At 45.1% G+C, this 20648-nt stretch overlaps 1 protein-coding gene across 1 annotated transcript in view; it reads right to left on the reverse strand.

The window, feature by feature from the left end:
- Positions 1–20648, reverse strand: part of VWCE (von Willebrand factor C and EGF domains) — an 83406-nt gene that overhangs the window by 14235 nt on the left and 48523 nt on the right. The window contains exons 9-16 of the mRNA XM_015423047.1: positions 19947–20040; positions 18808–18890; positions 12879–12966; positions 11981–12066; positions 11184–11301; positions 10677–10762; positions 8549–8645; positions 1364–1446 (exon numbers count right to left, since the gene is read on the reverse strand). Coding sequence (XP_015278533.1) covers positions 1364–1446; positions 8549–8645; positions 10677–10762; positions 11184–11301; positions 11981–12066; positions 12879–12966; positions 18808–18890; positions 19947–20040 — 735 coding nt within the window. The remainder of the gene's footprint in view (positions 1–1363; positions 1447–8548; positions 8646–10676; positions 10763–11183; positions 11302–11980; positions 12067–12878; positions 12967–18807; positions 18891–19946; positions 20041–20648) is intronic.

Genomic DNA, 20648 nt, shown 5'->3' on the forward strand with positions numbered 1-20648 from the left:
TTAAAAAGCATTTAAAATACAATGATACATAAAAATATTTAAAACAATTACATAGAACATAATTTTAACACAGAAAATTATATACACATGAAACACAAACAAGGAAAAGGCAACCAATAAGAGTTAGAGAGGGGACGTCAAAAAATAAAAGTCTCCACCCACCGGGGAAAGACAAAGATAGAGGAAGGCAGACAAACCTTCCTGGGGAAGGAGTTCGGGTGACGAGGGGAACCAGAAGCAGACCTTCGAAAGGTGACCAGAGCGGTCAGGCAGGTTCATAGTCTAGTACTGTGTGCTGCCTTGAACCACGAGGAAAGGCAGGATTACAAATGTTTTAATGAATAAATATAAACAAATAAATGTGGGAGTGGGTGGTCTGGAAATCCCTTCAGCTTTAAAGGTCAATGCCAGCACTTTGAACTGGACCCAGAAGCAAACTGGTAGCCAGTGCAGATGGAAGAAGCCTGGGGTGATAGGGCCCCTCCGACCCACTCCGGTCAGCACTTCTGGCCACGGCATTCCGCTCACAGTCTGTAGCTTCCAGACAGTCTGCAAGGGCAGCCCCATGCAGAGTACTCTGCAGTACTCTAATCTAGATGTTACCATGCACCACAGTAGCAAGATCTTCCTGCCCAGGAACATCCATGTCTGGCTCACCAGCTGAAGCCTGTGAAAGGCATCCCTGACCACCACTAACACCTGCTTATCCAACTGGGGGTCTAGGTAGGTCCTCAATATGTTATCTGTGGCAAATCCTTTGGAGCCACATTTTGAACCAGTTAAAAGTTTCCAGACATTTTTCATAGGCAGCCTCACAGGGTGCACATGGATTACTCTTATCTGGATGGTAGCAAATCAGGAATGGCAGCTGCTGCAAGACTAGCCTAAGTGACCCTTGGTCACCTCTGTGACTTCCTTCTTAAGTAACATAACTAGATCTAAGAGCACCCTCAAACGATAAACCTGGTCCTTCAAGGGAAGTGCAATATATCCGGAATGGGCTGTAAGTTTAAGCTTACTTGATATATGAGAGATGGACAGACAGCTGTGCACATGAGTGTACACACACAGAGGGACACACACTGTTGTGACTCTATTGTCTTTCCTTCATTGCTGTCCATAGTGAATGCTGAGCAATGCTGGCAGTCCTACAGCAATGGAAGAACATTTGTGCCAACTCAGTGTTTGTCAGGTTTGTGTGAAAGCTCATTATGTTGCAAAATTCAGGCCCTTGCATGGTTGGGAAACTCCCAAGCAAGGTATTGTTTATTACTTGATCTCTAGGATTTGTAACCAGGATGAAGCATTTCCAACAGGCTGAGCAAGGAGACTTTAAAGGGTCTTACCAAACAAATGCACTTACCAAACAAATGCAACTTAGGCAGGGGTCCAAGATGGATGGGAATGTCTCATTGTTGTAAAAAATCTTGCCTGCATAGGTACAACCTGCAGTTAGGAAAGGAAAAAAAATGTGCCAAGTTTGGTCCCATCATGTGCCTATGCAACATGCCCAAAACATGGAGCCTTACATACAGCTTAATAGATTAGTAACTAAGTATGAGAAAGCATGAAATGGGAGGTGGTGCCATGGTACCCAAAGGGGCAAAGCCAGGACTCTTTTGTCTTAGCCTCCAAGCCAGACTGTGTTTCACTCACTTGCTTGAGGGCCATTTGCCTGACTAGGGAACGAGAGTATCCCATGGGGGGAGCTGGGCAGGGCCACCACAGCCGCCAGGGCTTAAATGGGTCTTTCCAACCATCAGAGCATGGCACTTGTACAGTCAACCAGAAAACTGTAAAACTGTACCAATATGACGCTGCAGATCAAAGAAGACTATTTATATCACAATGTTACATCAAAGAATAATACGATATAGGAAAATCAATTTGTATATATATCTTTTACAAAATTCCAAAATTCTGCAGTGCATATTCAATGGTAAAATCCAAACAGTAGGGCTTATATAGAAACTTTAAACATGAGTTAAAAGAAACACAACTGTGTAGTCATTCAAGGTTCAAAATATCCCTAATTTCATTTTAAGAAAGGTCCAAGAAACATTATCAAAAGCTTTTTCGGCGTCTAAAAAGATCGTTGCCATTTGTTTCTCTGGGTGTGCTTCAAAGTACTCTATTATATTAATAACCATATGTTATTTTTCATTTGTCTTTTTGGGGAGAAAGCCCGCTTGGTCTTGATGGATCACTTGTATGAGGACTTTTAAAAATCTTGTTGCCAAAATATTTGCGAAAATTTTATTGTCCACATTAAGTAAGGAAATAGGTCTATAATTTTGTATTTCTTTCTCTTCCAAGAGGTTTGTATCAAGGATATTAGAGCATCTTCCCAGGTTTTTGGCATAGATGTTTCTTCCGCAATCTTTTGGAGTACTTCTTTATATGGTAAAAGAATTTGTTCCTCAAACTTCTGGTAGACTTCTGCTGGTATCCCATCTGGACCCGGTGATTTATTCTTTTTTTGTTTTCTTAATGCCTCTGTTATTTCATATGGTGTTATCGGGTCATTTAAAAAAAATTTCTGTTCCTCATTAAACTTTTTTGTGTTGTATTGTTTCAAGTAATTCTCTATGTGTTGTGGATTATGATACAAATTACTATAATATTGTTGTATAATCTTTTTTAAACCTTCTATATTATATTTCTTGGTTCTCATCTTGCAATGCCAAAATAGTTCTCTTATCTCTTTCTTTTCTTAAGCTAACCATCTTGTAGGTTTATTAGCATTTTCAAAAACAAATTGTTTTGTGTATTCTATCTTTTTTGCAATTTCTTGTGATAATAGTATATTCAATTCATGCTGCAATGTTTTGAGTTTTAGTTTTGTTGTTTCTATTCTTGTTGATTTCTTTATCTTATTTTCTTCTTTCTTTATTCTAGTTTCTAGTTTTTCGGTTTTCTCTCTTCTTTGTTTCCTTTTCCAAGCATCTTGGTTTATAAACCAGCCTCTTAAAAACGCTTTAAAAGCGTCCCAAATAATATTAATTGGTGTCTCTTTTGATGTGTTATTTTTGAAAAATTCTTGTATTTCTATATTTGTTTTTATTATAAATTCTTTATCTCTTAATCAATATGTATTTATTCTCCATCTCGTACTTCTTTTCTTTTGCTGTAACAGTAATTGTATTGGATTATGATCCGCGTAAATATTTGTAAGAATTTCAGCATCATTTAAATCTTTTAACATTGTTGTTGAAATCCATCTCATGTCTATTCTAGACCAAGATTTATGTCTATCAGAGTAGTAAGTGTAGTCTTGCTTGTCAATATTTCTAGTTCTCCATGCATCTATCAAGTTATATTCCTCTGCTAGTTTCAAAAATGATTTGGGTAGAAGCATTCCCGATTTTTAATTTTTCTTCTGTTTTTTCTTATCTTTTTTGGATCAAAGATTGCATTGTAGTCACCTATTATACAAATATTTTCAACTGTTTTATTTTCTATTATCTTTCTAATTGCTTGGTAAAAACTTCCCTGACTTTGGTTTAGGGCATAAATATTTATGATAAGTGTTTCTTTTCCATTTATCATGATTGTTATAGCTATGATTCTTCCATCCTCTGAACCATATATAAATTGTGGATTTAAATGTTCTTTTGCATATATTGCCACCCCTCTCTTTTTTACCTTATCTGAAGCAATAAATGCTGTACCTAATTTTTTCCTTTTAAAGTATTTATCCTCTTCTTCTTTTATATGAGTTTCTTGTAGGCAGATTATGTTTGCCTTTGTTTTGGTTAATTGATGGAAAATTCTATTTCTTTTCTGCGGTCCATTTAGACCGTTTACATTTATTGAGAGTAGCTTTAAGTTTCTAATTGCCATTGTGTTTATTTTTACTGCTGTTATTTTGGTTCCTGTTTTGGTATCTGGTTTGCATTTGGAATTGTATTTTGGTTGTCGATTTATTTCTTTATCTTTGTTTTCCTTCTTTCTTATCAAGGTCTTTTTCTCTATCAATTCATAGTCTCTTTCTCCTTGATTTTCTCTTGTTCTTTCGTCTCTCTGCATATTCTCCTTCTTCCTCTTCCTCGTCATCATCATCTTCTTCTTCTTCTCTTTTTTGCCAACCCAAGTTTTCTCCTTCCTTTTCCAGGAAATTTTCTAATTTAAAAACAGAATTTATTTTTTGCCCTTTTCCTTTATAGGAGAACTAGCAGTAAAGCCCGTTGTGGAAATAAATACAACGAGATCTAGAAAGAGGCTCTGGGGGAGTGCTCTGGCTTTGGGCAAACAGTGTCATTTTGCTGTGGTGACCTCAGCAGGGTATAATGGCAGAGTCCACTGTTTTCTCCAGAGGAACTGATCTCTGCTCCCTGAAGAGCAGTTGTAATTTTGAGTGATCTGTAGCCCTCACCTGGAAATTGGCAACAATTGTTACCCAGGACGAAATGGCTGGTTTGGAGGGTAGAGTCTATGGCATTCTACCCGTCTGATGTCCCACCCCTCCGCAAACCCCACCCTCTCCAGGCTCCACCCCTCAAATCCCCAGGAATTTGCCAGCCTGGAGTTGGCAACCCCATCTCCTTCCCAGCTAACCATCAACCTACCATTATCTGCCCCTTTGACTTCAGCTGACTTCCGCCCTCCCTTCTGCAGAGCAATTGTAATTTTGAGTGGTCTCCAGCCCTCACCTGGAGATTGGCAACAATGGTTCCCCATGAGAGACTGAGTGGTTTGGAGGGTGGAGTCGATGGCATTGTACCTGTCTGAGGTCCCACCCCTCCTCAAACCTCACCCTCTTAAGGCTCCATCCCTCAAATCTCCAGGAATTTCCCATCGGGAGTTGGCAACCCTATCAGGATTGGCCCCAATATGTTTTCTCCCAAAGGGCAAAGTAGGTGACTGGACCAAACTAAGTTGCCTACCATCAGGCACTGAGGGGAAAGTAGGGTTGCCAGCTATAAGGAGGGAAATACCTGGAGTGTTGGGGGGTAGATTCTGTAGAGGGCAGCATTGGGGGGGGGCAGAAGGACTCAGCAGTTATAATGTCATAGGGTCTACCCTCCAAAGCATCCATTTTCTTCAGGGGAACTGATCTCTGTCATCTGGAGATCAATTGTAGCAGTGGGAGATCTCCAGGTCCCACCTGGAGATTGGCAAACCTAGGGGAAAGTCAGCTGCACAGCAGGGGGTTGAAGAGAATGGTGTGATGGGTGCTGGGCCAAGATTGGCAACAATACTTCCCCAGGAGCAAATAGCTGGGTTGGAGGGTGGAGTCTATGGCACTGTAACCTGTCTGAGGTCCCCCTCTCCGGCCTCCACTCCTCAAATCTCCAGGAATTTCCATACCTAAAGCTGGCAACTTTATTTCCTCCCCTCTCAGTAGCCTCTTATTTTGCCTTAAATTGGTTTTGATGTCAGCAGAGTGAGAAAATGCCAGAGGCTCTGGGTGGGTGCCCCATCGTAAATGCACCAAACAATTCCTAAAGATTTGCCAAAACACTACTCTGTCAATAAATTGCAGCACTTTGAAGTAGCACCAGAGCTTTAAGAGCTCTCCAGCTGTCACCTGGAGACTGGCAACAGCTTGTTTGGAGGGTGGGGAGTATGGCATTGTATCTGTCTGAGGTCCCCCTCTTCCTCCTCCTCCTCCTCAGACCCCACCCTCAGCAGGCTTCATCCCTAAAATATCCTGGAAGTTCAACTGCCTTGCGGGGAGGGGGGTGAGTTTGAGGTGTGGAATGCAGTGAAGTCCAATCAGCTTCCATATGCAAAAGACCTTGAAGGTTCCATATGCAACTGACATTCCAACTGCCTTGCGGGGAGGGGGGTGAGTTTGAGGTGTGGAATGCAGTGAAGTCCAATCAGCTTCCATATGCAAAAGACCTTGAAACGCTGGGCGGGACTGCACAAAGCAGCCAGTCAACCCAGCCAGCGTCTTCTGACTGACAGTTCAAGCGTCCATACACTAAAGGGGCCAAATTTAGAATGTTCATATAGAATGTTCTTACTCAATTATATATAAGGAGAGATAATACTCCTTCTGGGATAAGCCATCTATACAAGATTCCATTTTCTCTTAAAAGATTAGTGAGAATATTGTAATTCATCCTTTCCCCCTGAAAATAATTTTATAAAGGTGATATCAGCAATATATAAAAATCAACAAGCAAATGTTTTAGTGAACGGAGAAACAACAAAGAAAATAGAGATACAGAAAGGCACTAGACAAGGATGCCCACTATCTCCGCTATTATTTATTTTTGTACTAGAAACGCTAAATGACAACATTAGACAAAATGAAAAAATAAGAGGATTAAAAATAAAAAGAGGAATACAAGCTACAAGCATTTGCTGAAGATTTAGTGTTTATCACAGAAAAGCCATTACAATCAGCTGTAAGCTTATTAAAGGAAATTCAAGAATATGGAAAATTGGCAGGTTTAAAAATAAATTTCAAAAAACAAAAATCTTGACAAAAAATTGGACGCAACATATAATAAATGAACTTCAAGAAACGACAAAAATACAAGTAACGAGCAAAGTTAAATATTTAGGAATAACTATAACTAATAGAAATAGTATGTTGGTAGAAAATAACTATAATAAATTAAAAGAGGAAATAAGAAGAGATTTAAATAAGTGGAAAGATCTTCAATTATCTTTAATGGGAAGAATATCAACAATCAAAATGAACATTTTGCCTCACTTTCTATTCCTAGTACAAAACTTACCAATATTGAAAAAAACCTCAGTATTTGACAGACCTAGAAAAAATTACAAGGAAATTTATTTGGTACCCAAAAAGGGCATGAATTAAACTAAAGGTTCTGCAAGATAAAAAAGAAAGAGGACTAGGTGTACAAACTGGCATCTCTATTACCAAGTGACATCTATGTGCTGGATTAAAGATTGGATACAACTAGAAAATTGGAGAACGTTGGATCTAGAAGGCTGGCATGCGTACCTTTGGTATGGAAAATATAAGGTACATAAGAACTTCCACAACCATATCTTTAGATCAGCACTAATAAAAATATGGAAAGAGATAAAAGATAAACACTACACAAAAAATTCCAAGATGGGTATCACCCTTAGAATCCTTTATTAATCCCAAACTAATGACTAAAGAAAAAGCTATAGCATACGACACGTTGCTGGACTAAAATAACAAATTAAGACCAATAGAAAATCTAAAGGTCAAAAACATTAATCTTACATGGTGGGAACAAATTCAACTACAAGATAGGTATAATAAAGACAAATCAGTGGAATTTATGAAATCAAAATCAGATCTGGAAAAAATGTGGCTCTCCTCAAATGATAAATTTATTTTAAAAATTTATAATTGCCTACTAGAGCAGCACTTACAAGATGAAACGATAAAAAACACAATGACTATGTGGATGAAAGATCTAGGAAAGGCTATACAAACGGATGACTGGCAAAAATATGGAAAGCGATGAAAATGATGAGAGCCGTAACGTTTAAAGAAAATATATTTAAAATATTTCATAGGTGGTATTGGACTCCAGAAAAGATAGCAAAAGCGTATAAAACACCTATTAAAAAAAAGGTTCAAAATATCCCAATGGGAAAGATCACCATCCTGAATTCCAATGAACAGACAAAGACTTTGGATTTCTTCAGCTTTATTTCATACTGTCTTCCTCAGAGCATGGACTGCTACTAAAGCTATCCATTGTGTCTGTTGGATGCCAGTTATTAATCGTTGTTCCTATATTCCAATTTTCCAGAATTCATACACTGAGTAATTCTGTTCCCATTCTCTAGTCCTCTATGAACTCAATCCTCAATTTGCAATAGTTGGTCGAGCATTTGTACATGTTTGTTTGGGAGCCTTGCTGGATCAGACCAAAAGTCCATGGAATGGTCAGATGTTTCTGGGAGGTTCACATGAAGGGCACGAGCCTCCCCCCCGTAAAGTTGGAGGTTCCATTTAACTAGCATGGCTTGTTGCCATGGACCTGTCCTTTATTAATTTGTTCACTCTCCTTTTAAGTCTTTTTAAACCAATGGTCATCATCACATCTTGTTAATGCCATGTTACATATGTGTTGTATAAGAACATTAAGTATCCATCCTCATAAGTCAGTTTCTGTACCTGACAAACAGCATCTTGCAAACCTCACTGTTCATCACTCAAAAGTATCTCGTTTTATTACTCCATTTCTAGAGGGTGAGAGCTGGCACTCTGATGACTCAATTGTTCACTTTCTTCTGTTTAATTCTAATTGCGAAATAATGGAGGCTGTTGCAAAATTTTTATATTATGCAATCAGAAGACGAGGCTTGAATAGCCAAGTGTAAGTGACTGATGCATCTTAGTATTTTCCCATATTTCCAAGATGTTTTTTGCTTTCATGCCAATAAAGGTTTTTGTGTGTGTGTGTGTGTAATTCAAAGTTCTGTGAACATGTTTTATACAATCAAAAAAAGCAAGGCAATAAAAAACCCCCACAAATAAATTTGAGTTTTCTGTGAAATCTGACATTCTATTTTGTCAGGCAGAAAGATACCTGATTTTTCAGAGACGGGAATAGGTTTCTGTGAAGATGAGATTTACCTGCTGAGCAGTCAGGGCAGCACTGGCCAGGGATCCGTATTGGATGAGGACATGTCTCCAGGCAATCTGTCCTCTTGCAGCTCACTGAACCATCTGCCTGCAATGGAAAAAAACTTCACAGAAACCCACAGCACAAACAGCTAGACTACTGAGGATGGACTGTTCAGTTGCACAGATCCTTTGCCACAGAAGCAGGCTGAATTTGTAATGTATATCTTTCTCACAGCAACAAATATCATCTCCCTCAATATCAGCTAAGACCATAAGAAGACCCTCTTGGATCAGACCAGTGGTCTATCTAGTCCAGAAACCTGTTTCACACAGTGGTCAGCCACTTATTCTGGAAAGCCAACAAGCAGGACAACAGAGGCCAAAGCCTGGTGCTGCCTCCTAACTTTGATATTCAGCACTGCCTCTGTATGTGGAGGTTCTCTTTTGTCACTACGGCTAGTAGCCACTGATGGCTCTCTCCTCCTTTTACTATCCTGCAACTACTGCCCATCAACTTTCGTGAGGTACCCACGTTCAAATATTATGGGGGGAGTACTCTATCCGCTTTCTCCAGCCCATGGATGATTTTATAAACTTGTATCATGTTCCCCCTTAACTGTCCTTTTTCAAGACTGAAAAAGTCCAAGGCTCTAATAGAAACGGTGCTCCATCCCCTTCACCATCTTGGTTGCTCTCTTCTATACTTTTCCCAGCTCTGCAATATCTTTTCTGACATACAGAAACCAGAACTGGATACAATATTCCAAATGTAGTCATACCATTGTTTAACCAGTTTGCACCCAAAGCTTGTCATTTGAAAGCCCAAGACGTGTACGTAACAGTATACTCTTATTATATAGCTGCTTATAGCCTTAGTATTAACATTCTTTATTAAATTTATCATTTATTTATTTTATTTATTATTTATTATTGAAAGAAGAAAATGGGGATTTTTTGGGGGGGTAGGTTTTAAGGATTTGCAGGATCAGGGCAGCGGGGAAGATGCCGGGGAGGGAGTGGTCCACCCTCGGCGCCCAAGGGAACTGTCAAGACCAGCTTTCCCGCAGGGGTGGCGTGACAGCCCGGCACAGCTGCACCCTGTTGCCCACCCACAGTGGTGGGCCTGGCTGGGGGTGGGGGTGGGCACCGCTTTTCTACCAGTCTGGCCGGTGGGAGCCGGTTGCCACCGTCTGCACCACACCTGCTTCCCGGGGTCTTGTAGGTTTCCTTGCATTTTGCTGCATCCTTCCCCCCCCTTCTTAATTGGTCGGTTGGGCAACCAATAGACAGGGCTCGGCGAGGGATTAAGCAGGTCAGGCCTTTGACAGTCAGGACCAGGGAGGGCTTCAAAAGCCCCTTCGAGACCCTGCCCCCCCCAATAGGCAACTAAGCCCCCCTCCTTTTTTTTTTAATATATCAAGGCACAGTCGCATTTGGCTATTGCATTTTATCGAATGAGGGGCTGTCGGGGAGGGGCCGCCGCCCTGGCCACATGACCACGGAAATGTCTTCGGACAGCGCTGGCTCTTCGGCTTTGAAATGGAGATAAGCACCGCAACCCCAGTCAGATTCGACTGGCTTTCGAGCAAGGGAACCTTTACCTTTTTATTAAAATTCTAAAGCCTGCTTAGTACACATATAGCACAGCCCATAGCTGTCCAACCTCTCTGAAAACCCTACAGCTAAACCCATAGTAGCCAGAGGGGCTTTATAATGCCCGCTCTGTCCACTTTGACATAAAAGCAGATAATCATATTCGCATCAAGAAAGCTGTGGCAGACAGACATGTCAGAGGTTGAGGCTCTGTGAGATAAAGAGGTCAAAGAACAAAGAAGAAAGCATAGGACTGTTGGGTGTAGTTTATTTTATTTTAAAAATACATAAAATTCAGGATTCAAAAGCTTCCTAAGTAGCTACGATCCAAGCCCTAAATCTTCACTTCCGACTATACAGGGGCCCTCAGTGTACAAAGGCACACAAGGATTCGGGTTAGAACTATGTTACCCCCAAAGGATCCATAGGATTTTCCTCGCCTTGGCTAAGGGAATGTGGCAAAAGCAACCAGAAGCTAATATCATTCATGTGATAAGTGATGGAAAGGCTTAAAAAGAGTGAAGTAGAGCAGGTTATCATTCACCTGGCAGACGCATAACTCACAGGGATCACCCGGTGACCAAATCTGTCCGACTGGAAATTCGACTCCATTGTCATCCACGAAGCAACCTGACCAAGGAGGCAGAGACAATGAAATGGAGGTTTTGCACAACTAAACCTCAGCAGGGGAAAACAAGGTGTATCTAGATGGGGAGAAGGGATACATTTTGTGTAACACACTGGAGTGTGTTTAGAGTTTCAGATTTAGAGCTTAGAGTTCCCAATTAGGACCCGGGAGGCCTGGGTTCAAATCCCCACTCAGCCATAAACTTCACACCAGGTAACTTTGGGCGAGTCATTCTCTTTCAGCCTAAAGTATCTCACAGGGCTGTTGTGAGGGTAAAAAGGGGAAGGGAGAATCATGAGTTCCTTGGAGGAAGGGTGGGATTAAATGAGCATTTTTGTCCTTTGCTAATAACTCATGCTTACAGGTATCTTCATACTGCTGGTCACAGTGATGTGAAAAATGTGCTGGTGTTTGTGATCTTACCTGTCATGGGTGCAGCCTTTCGGCAAGTGTAACAACACTGCCCTGGGACCAGCAGCCAGTCATCTCGGGGACACTCCAGAGTGGGACAGGGAATGAAGGAGCAGTCAACTTCACCTTGCTGAAGAAAAGACGTGGGGGGCACACGTGCCATACAAAAATGACAGGGATTTGGATACTCAATCAAGACAGCCCTCCACCACCTCTTCCTTACTGAATTTGCTTAAACTAGGGTCCTGTAACTTCAGGATTGCACAGGGTTGTCCTAATTCTCCAGCACTGTTCATGTTGCCTCTGCTGTCCGTCACTATGCAGAGCCTGTAGGTCATCAAAGGGGCACAGCCCATTTTTAAATGAACCTTGTTAACAGCGATAAATACACAAAGTTATTTCTCAGCTCTCGGCAGCAGACACCTTCAAATGTACACAGAAGAGGAATTAGGATATCCTGCTAACTGACATAACCTAACCAGCAAAACAGAGAGAAATTTTATGTCTCCTTTTTAACATCAAAGGGATAAGGAGATTTTACATGGGCTGACATGAGACTGCTTACCTGTGAATCAACACTCAACCAGAGCAAAACAAATGCACTCTCCTAATAGTCAGGATATATCGCTTCCCTGAAGAAGCACATGCAATCTCAAAACTATGCATATGCTGGATTTCATCCTTTCTAATTCCTCTTCATCTATCTGCTTCCTACTAGGAGAAATGGCAAACTTTGAACGGCTTGTGTGTGTCAGAATGTCCACCAAATCCTCTGGGAGAAGGACCTCAGGGGACTACTTGATACCTACCCTACACACACAGGTGGTACAGTCATCTCCATCCAGGCTGAACTCAGCGCCTTCTGGATATGTCAGTCCACGGAAATGGCATTCTGCTACAGAAGAAAACAATGGTAGGGTCAGTATCGCTGCAGAAGATCTATGACAGGAAATACAGAAAATATGAGCAGCCATCCAGAAGGTTACCTACTGGAAAACAGCTCTTATCTACGTTGTCCTTCTGGTCAGGATTTCATGGAGACTGTTTTAATACCTTGTGACAAAGTCTACTATGATAAAGTCAACTATTTACCTTTACCTTTACACATTTCCAGGTACAGGTGGAGGACTGCTCAATTGGACACTCTCCAGATCTTGCCCACAGGAAACTAGTATGACAGGACACAGTGTTGTAACCTTGTTTTCTCCCTGACATGCTAGTGTAGATTTTTTTAAAGCAGACGATTATGTAAAAATGTAATACCCATCTGCAGTCTGAAATGGTACCAAGGATGATTTTTTTTTGTCTCAACAAGGCCATTTGGATGGAAAGACCACTGTCAACAAAACAACTTCACCAAGAACAAGTAACAGAGTTGGGAAGGTTGTGTTGGCCTTCCAGTTCTGTGTCCTCTGACTTATTGGCCCTCTTCCTTGGTTGTGTTGTACTTCTATGTCTCTGTGCTTTTATTATTCTGTAAAATATTTTACTCGTACATTTTAAATGCTTCTAAAATATTTTTAATGAGCTGATATTTTCCGCCTTGAGACTCCTATTTGGGTGGAAAAGCAGTTTAGAAAGGTTTTAAATAAACAGCAATTCTGTCCCTATGCGGAAGCCATCAGCTTCTTCCTGTGGAAAGGAGAGTACCCAGGTTGTCTGAAAGCTGGTGAATGAGCTTTGTGTAGGATGTTCAGAGAGATTTACCTGGCTGACAAGGACAACAGTCCGTCTGGGCAGAGCTGGGGCATGGAGTGGGTATACATTCAGGAGAGATACAGGATACATTGCCTGCCTGGAATCAAGAAACAACAAAGATTATAGTGAAGACTTGCCAAAGTTCAACGTACCAGACATATCCAACTTCATTTCCAACCATCTTTACTGGCCAACACATAAGCATTTTCTTCAGTGAAGAACAGACAATGGACTGGTGTTACAATGACCATTAGCAACCAATCTGATTGAAATCTAAGTGGTCCTCCTGAAATACTTTGATTGGTGATGGCCTTTGGTACATCTCTTCTATAAATCACCCCATGTGTTATGTATTGAGCCTGAAGTGTACTTGCAAAAGAACTTAGCTTGGGGATGCATAACAATAGCTTGCTAGGATCCTAGAATGGACTAGTAGGGTGACAGGGATCCTAGAGTTACCCAGTTGGGAAACAATGTAGTGTAAATAGCCTGTAGTTGGGAGTAGGGTGTGTTTTGGGTGTGACCTTTTTCAGGCATAAATACCCGGCTTCGGCCAGGGGTTTCTCAGTCTTCTTTCTCTTGCTGAATCACTAATAAACTATGAGCTGATCACTTGAATGCGTCTGAACCCAGTATATTTCACTGGTGACGAGGATGGGATCCTGATGAGCGAGCTGGCTTCAACCAGCACAGCAGCGCACAACGAGCCCCTGAGCACCAAGCATTGCACCGCTCCGAAGACAATGGCTGCCGCTCCAGGAATCCTGCCGGAGTTCGACCCCGCTCATCCAGAAAAATGGGAATCCTGGGTGGAACGCCTAACCTATTTAGTGGAATTCCAAGGCACTGATGACGCCGCGAAAAAGAAGGCTCTCCTGCGGGATCAATATCCAGGAGGTGGCCCAGAGCCTCAGCGCGCCGACCACGCGAAAGCTTGCCACCTTCAACGGTCTCATCAAGGTGCTCACAGACCACTTCGCACCCAAGCCCACCTGCATGACTCGCCACATGGAATTCTTCGAGAGGAACCAAAGGCCCAGTGAACCGGCCTTGGCTTATGTGGCTGCCCTGTGTAAACTGGCCCTCCATTGCAAGTTCGCCACACTCGAGGAAGTGCTCCTAGACCGTTTTGTGTTCAGTCTCAGGGATGAGAAACTTCACCACAAGCTCACTGGCTAAGTGAACATAGACCTCCAAAAGGCACTCCAAGTGGCAGCAGCATTCAAGAAGTCCAGAGAGGGCAGCCACCAGAAGACCGATCGCCAGGCCACAACCGCGCACCAGGCCGCCGTTTCATCAACCTCCAACGCATCCGACAGTGAAGAGGTACTGCAACTACCATGACCAGGACGCCACGACCCCCACCGCTCCATTCCACGTCGCACCACCAAATGCACACCAGTGGCACTGTGCACCAGCTGTGGGGACCCTCACGAGCGGAGATCCTACCGTTTCAGAGATGCCATGTGTTGGACCTGCAGGAAGGTTGGTCACATTGCCCGTGCATGCCGTTCAAAAGAAAGTGGGACTCCGCGGAGCTACACACCACCTCTGTCCAGCAGCACCAGGTATTGAACTTGCCCCGGGAGACCCCTGACAAAATTATGGTCACCATCTTGTTCGAGGGAAGCCCCTGCTCAATGGAGCTAGATACTGGGTCTTCCATCTTGATTATCTCGGAGGACACGTTCCACAGGCTTTGCCCCAATGAGGGTCCTCCCCTGCGGCCTGTCGGCTTCACTCAAAACGAGGTGTCCATCCTGGGGGAGGGAAAGTTCCGAGTGCAGTACCGGCAATTTGATGGACTTTTGGACCTGCTGGTAGTGAGGGGCAGTTGTATGATCCTCATAGGACTTGCGTGGTTCGCGCCACTAGGGTTCAGGGTAACCGAGGTGCACCATGTGGCCACCAAAGACTTCCAGATAGTGTGTGACGAGTTCCCGGTGGTATGTGACAGGACGCTCGGCCATTACACTGGACCCCCGGTCTCTCTACAACTAAACCTGGCAGTTCGGCCCATAAGGCTGAAGGCCAGGCACGCATCGTTCGCTCTTAAACCTAAGATTGATGCAGAGTTGGATAGGCTGGTGGCCCAAGGAGTTTTAAAACTGGTACCCCATGCCACGTGGGAAACCCCAATTGTGATTCCAGTAAAGCCCAACGGGGACGTCCCCGTCTGCGTGGACTATAAATGTACAATAAACAAGGCTCTACAAGACCACGCATATCCTGTCCCAGTGGTCAGCCATGTCCTGGCCGCTCTGGCGGGCGCCAAGGTCTTTGGTAAGCTGGACTTAGCTCAGGCATAGCAAAAGCTCCCAGTTGACGATGCAACGGAGGAAGCGCAGACAATTGTGACACACAGGGGTGTGTTACGAGTGTGGAGGCTACAGTCTGGGGTCAGTGTGGCCCCAGAAATTTTTCAGAACCTAATGGACTCTCTCCTTAAAGGGATTCCCGGGGTACAGCCCTTCTTCGACGATGTTTTAATCACCACACCCACTGAGGAGGACTTCGTCACAAGGCTGCACACAGTCCTGCAACGATTTCAAGCAGCCAGGCTCAAGGTCAAAAGGGAAAAATGCCTTCTGGGAGTTCTGAGGGTCGAGTTCCTGGGGTTCTCCAGAGATGTGCAAGGCATCCATCCGGCCCCAGACAAGGTGAGCACCATCGTCAATGCGCCAGCCCCCATGTCCAAACCAGAACTTCAGGCCTTCTTAGGGCTACTGAACATTTATCATTCCTTCCTGCCCCACAGAGCTGCGGTCGCGGAGCCACTGCACCGGCTCCTCAACAAATGAGCCCCTTGGGTCTGGGGCCAGCAACAGGCCAATGCGTTCCAGGACATCAAGGAGCTGTTCACTTCAAAAACTGTCCTGGTGCACTTCGAAGAGACTTTACCGGTCATACTATGGGGTCGGCACGGTCCTGGGCCACCGGCTTCTCAACAGCAGAGAGGTTCCCGTGGCATATTATTCCCGCACCTTGTCCTCGGCAGAGAGGAATTACGCTCAGATTGACAAAGAGACCCTGGCGATCGTGGCGGGCATCAAGAAATTCCACGATTACCTCTATGGGCTGCCCTTCACCATCGCGACCGACCACAAGCCACTGCTGGGTGTGCTGGCCCCGGACCACCAGACGCCGCAGATGCTGTCCCCTAGGGTGCTGAGCTGGTCGATTTTCCTGTTCGGTTACCAGTACTCACTCGTCTACTGCCCTGGGAAGGCCATGGACCATGCTGACGCCCTAAGCAGGCTGCCGCTCCCTGCCTGCAACCCGGCCCCGGTGCATCACATCCTGCTCCTTGAGGCCCTCCCCGACCGTCCCCTACTGGTCTCTGATTTGGCACACCGCACTGCCAGAGACCGTGTCCTCTCCCACATTTTGGACTGGGTGGGGAGGGGATGGCCCACCAGCTGGGTGGCCCACGAATTTGCTGCATTTTCCTCCCACTGGGATGAGCTGTCTGTGCACAATGGTTGCCTGTTGTGGGGGAGCAGGGTGCTGGTGCCAGCACCGTTGCGCTAGCAAGTACTAGCCACACTACACAAAACACACCCAGGAATTGTGCGGATGAAGGCGCTGGCCTGCAGCTACGTCTGGTGGCCAGGCATGGACAGTGAAATCGAGGACTGTGTAAAGCACTGCCAGCCATGCCAAGAGTCCCGGCTGGATTCCCCAGGGCCCCAGTGCAGTCCTCCCACAAGCCATGGGCCCAGCTTCATCTAGACTTTGCGGGGCCCTTCCAGGGACAGATCTTCTTCATTGCGATGGACTCATACACCAAATGGCTGGAAGTGGTACCGGTCCCCTCCACCCCGTCCCGGGCTGCCATTCGTGCCCTCTTGCGGATCTTTAGCACCCATGGCATACCCAACACCATCGTAATGGACAACGGGATGGCCTTCACCTCAGCCGAGTTCCAGGAGTGCATGGGCTACTATGCCATCTGGCACATCCACTTAGCTCCCTTCCACCCCGCAACCAATGGACAGGCAGAGCAGATGGTGAGGACAATGCTGGATCGTCCAAGGAGACTGGGACCACTGACTAGTGGCCTTCGTCTTTTGGTCACCGGATAACCCCGAATGCCACCACCAGCCGCAGCCCCGCGGAACTTCCGTGCAACCCCACAGAACTCCTCATGGGCCAACGCCTCACAACCCGGCTAGACCATCTACACTCAGACCCGTCTACACCCAGACCTACACCTGTCTACACTCCGGAATACAGCCCAGCCCCCAAGAGTCAAACAGTGCAATGTGGATTCTTCCCCGGCAACCCCGTCTATGTTCCTGCCAGGGTTGTCAGAGTAACAGGGCCCCTCTCGTACAAGGTGTCCACAGAAGACAGCCAGCTGCTCCAGAGGCACATTGACCAGCTCTGCCGCCGGCTCCTTCCAGCAATACCCAGTCCGCCCGCAACGCTCCCGGAGGACAGCGAGGAGGAGCTGCCAAGCCCCCTGGAACTGGAGGCTGAGAGGGACCTGCCTACAGCCAGCGAGCAACCAATAGCCAGTGAGCAGCCATCAGAAAGTGCAGGTGGAACACCAGAGTCAGCTGTCACAGGCAGCCCCAAGATATCACCTACCCCGCCACTGCCCACCAGTTCCCCGGCGGGACCATCCGACTCTGTCCCAGTGACCTTGGCCCCATCGTCAGAACCACGCCACTTGAACCGTGAGCGACACAGGCCAGCCTACTTAAAGGACTTTGTCAGTTGAAGAGGCTCTGAACTTTGGGGGGAGGGGTGTTATGTATTGAGCCTGAACTGTACTTGCAAAAGGACTTAGCTTGGGGATTGTTGTGTTCCGACAGAAGATCACGCACATGGTCGTACCAAGCACACAGTCTCCAGAACAACCAGAGCTTCACTCCCAGAAACAATAGGGACTAAGGAGCCTAGAAACAGCCTATCAGATAATCCCAGTCCTCCAGGGAACCTATCTAAGGAGGTTAATGTAAATAAGCCAATCATGGGTGCGTGGGTGTATTTTTATATGTGCATTTAAGCAGCCCTCGGGCTTGCCCTTGTATCTCAAGTCTTGGAATCACTAAGAAAAGTATGAGCTGAAATCACTCAACGATGCATCAGTCTCAGTACTTTTCACTGGCGACGAAGGTGGGATCCTGATGAGCGAGCCTGACTCTCCCGCAGCCCCGAGCACTGCAACAGCAACCTCCAAAGAGCTCTTCCAGACCGCTCCTCCCAGTGAACCGCTGACCCTGGCCTCCGCATCACTTGAACGCGTCTGAACCCAGTATATTTCACCATGCAAAGGCTTCCTTTCTTACAATGGATCTGAACATTCTATGGAACAGAGTTGTTTCTGGGGCTTACATCTGGATACTTTCCAGCAGCTGTGTGGGAAAGTTTGGCAGCAACAAAGGCTGAATAGGCATGGGGCATGGCCTCTTATGAAAGGGACCCCCTTCCGGATTCACAGCTTGGGGGATTGACCATCTCTGAGGTCACTGTCAGACTTGGAGTTGAAAGGAGTCTTCCCTGAGAAGATTCAACATAGGCACAAAGGCAGAAGAGGAAGCTGTAGCTGGCCTAGGTTTGCTCTTCTATCATTGTATTATCCTCCCTTCTCTTATGAGTTTGACACTTTGTTTACATGCTTAGGAAACAGTCACATAGGCCAGATAAAAATCAATTGCAGGTGGGATGTTGCACACTAGCAGCAAAGACAGCCATTCCTGCCCTGGAGCAAAGAGCTCAAATCCCCTCCACTGTTCCTGCCCAAACTCCCTGGATTATCATAAAATGTTTGACCCACGCTTTGCACACTCGTACATGCCACTAATTCAGAGCACATGCAATACCCATTCCATGGAACTCTGTCTCCTGTGAAAGGCATGGAGGGTAGCACATTAAGTGATTTCTTTGCCTCAACCAAGACCCTGTGTTCCTTGAACGCTCCGAGACTTACCAGGCAGACACAGACTGTGCAGTTCTCATCAGAGAGAGCAAAAACATCCCCCTCGGCTCTGGCAATCCCATCATACAAACAGCCTGCAGGGGGTAGGAATCAGAGAGGGCGTTAAACTATCATCTTCTTCTCAATTCCCCCACCCCACCCTTTGGGGTCTGGTGTACCATTTATATTCAATAAAAACTTGGCTGAAGCATTAAGTTGTTCAGAGGTTACAGCTGAGAAACAGGAAATGTCTAGATGTAATTGTCTGGGTGTGTGAGAATGGAGAACTGAATTGTAGCATGAGATAAGTGGAGATATATTTTGGTTCAAACTAGCCAAAGCCACTCATAAGGTCTCCTTCACGTGAACAGGGAAAGAAAGAAAGAACATTTATAAGACTCATTGAAGAGAAACTGCTAATAAGTCAAAGGAAAGAACTCAGGAAACCTCAGCTTTGATTTGTGAACATACAGAATAGTTGGTGACAAAAATGAGGTTTTTCTTATCCCAAGACACTTTGCTTCGGAAGGATGGTTCAATTTACACTTCACATTTTCATTAGAGATCATTGTGAACATATTCCTCTAAAAACTGATCCTTGGAATACACTAAGCACCAATGCACACGTTACAAAATCCTCATGGCTGCCACAAGGACCTCCAGTCAGATGTCCATGTTTGGAACATAAATCCCACACAAGTGCAGGTCTCATTTGGATCAGGACCGTGGTGCACAGGAGGGTCTTAATCCCACTGTGCCATTTCTGCAACTGAGACAGCACTGGCTGGGCACTATTTGCCTCAGTGGGGAAATGATGACAGGGCAAATAGCATTTCCAACATTTCAGGTCAGGAAAACAGCGCTTAGCCTACACACCATGGTCCTAAACCAAATGGCACCAGCATGTGCCTGGAAATTAGGTTCCAAGCACAGAAGGCCTAGAACATCTTTGATTGGAACATCTCTGGTGGCCATAAGGACTTTGTAATGTGGGAACTGGCCCCCAGAAAAGTAGAAGGGCCTTGAGAAAATATCAAGGAACTTCGGCCATAGCTTCAACAGTAAATTCAAACAGCCACCTTGGGTTGAATAGGGAGCTGAGATAGAAATGTGTTAAGAAAATTAATAAGTATTGAGGTTGCATCTCTCACCTGTGCAGCTAGGGCAACACTTCCCCTCCACTGCAGGAACTGGGTGGGAGCAGGTAACCTGGCATGTCACTGCTATACACAGCACTTGCCCGCCCTGCAGAAGGAAAAGACAGGCTACCATTAGGAATAGGGATGGGCACAATTTTTTGCCGGTTCGTGAACTGACAAGCCGTCACAAACTTCCATAAATTTTAAGGCAGTTTGTGGCAGTTCATGAAAAGCAGAAAGCAGGAGTTTAAATGGCTTGGAGCCATTTAAACGCCTGCTTTCTGCTCCCAGCTGCTTTTTGCAGGGAAACCCCTGCTTTTTGCAGGGAAACCCCTGCTTTCTGCTCCCCACCAAAAGCAGAGGGGAGCAGAAAGCAGGGTTTTGAATGGCTCCAAGTCATTTAACCCCCTGCTTTCTATTCCCCTACACTTTTAGTGGGGAGAACTCCTGCTTTCTACTCCCCATGAAAAGTGATGGGGAGCAGAAAGCAGGGGTCATAAACCACTATGAACTGGTTCAGTTTGCAAACCAACCTCCTGGTTCATTTTGGTTCATGGATTGGTTTGTGGTTCGGCCACAAACTGAAACGAACCGCAAAAATGCAGTTCGTGCCCATCCCTAATTAGGATAGCAGCACAGGCACAGTAGTAGACAGGGGAGAGAGGAGCCTAGTGCAGACAACATACCTCACAGGAGCAGTTCAGGCAGCCTGGC

Source organism: Gekko japonicus, unplaced genomic scaffold (assembly GCF_001447785.1).
Source record: "Gekko japonicus isolate JY-2015 unplaced genomic scaffold, Gekko_japonicus_V1.1 scaffold253, whole genome shotgun sequence".
NCBI classification, from domain to species: domain Eukaryota; kingdom Metazoa; phylum Chordata; class Lepidosauria; order Squamata; family Gekkonidae; genus Gekko; species Gekko japonicus.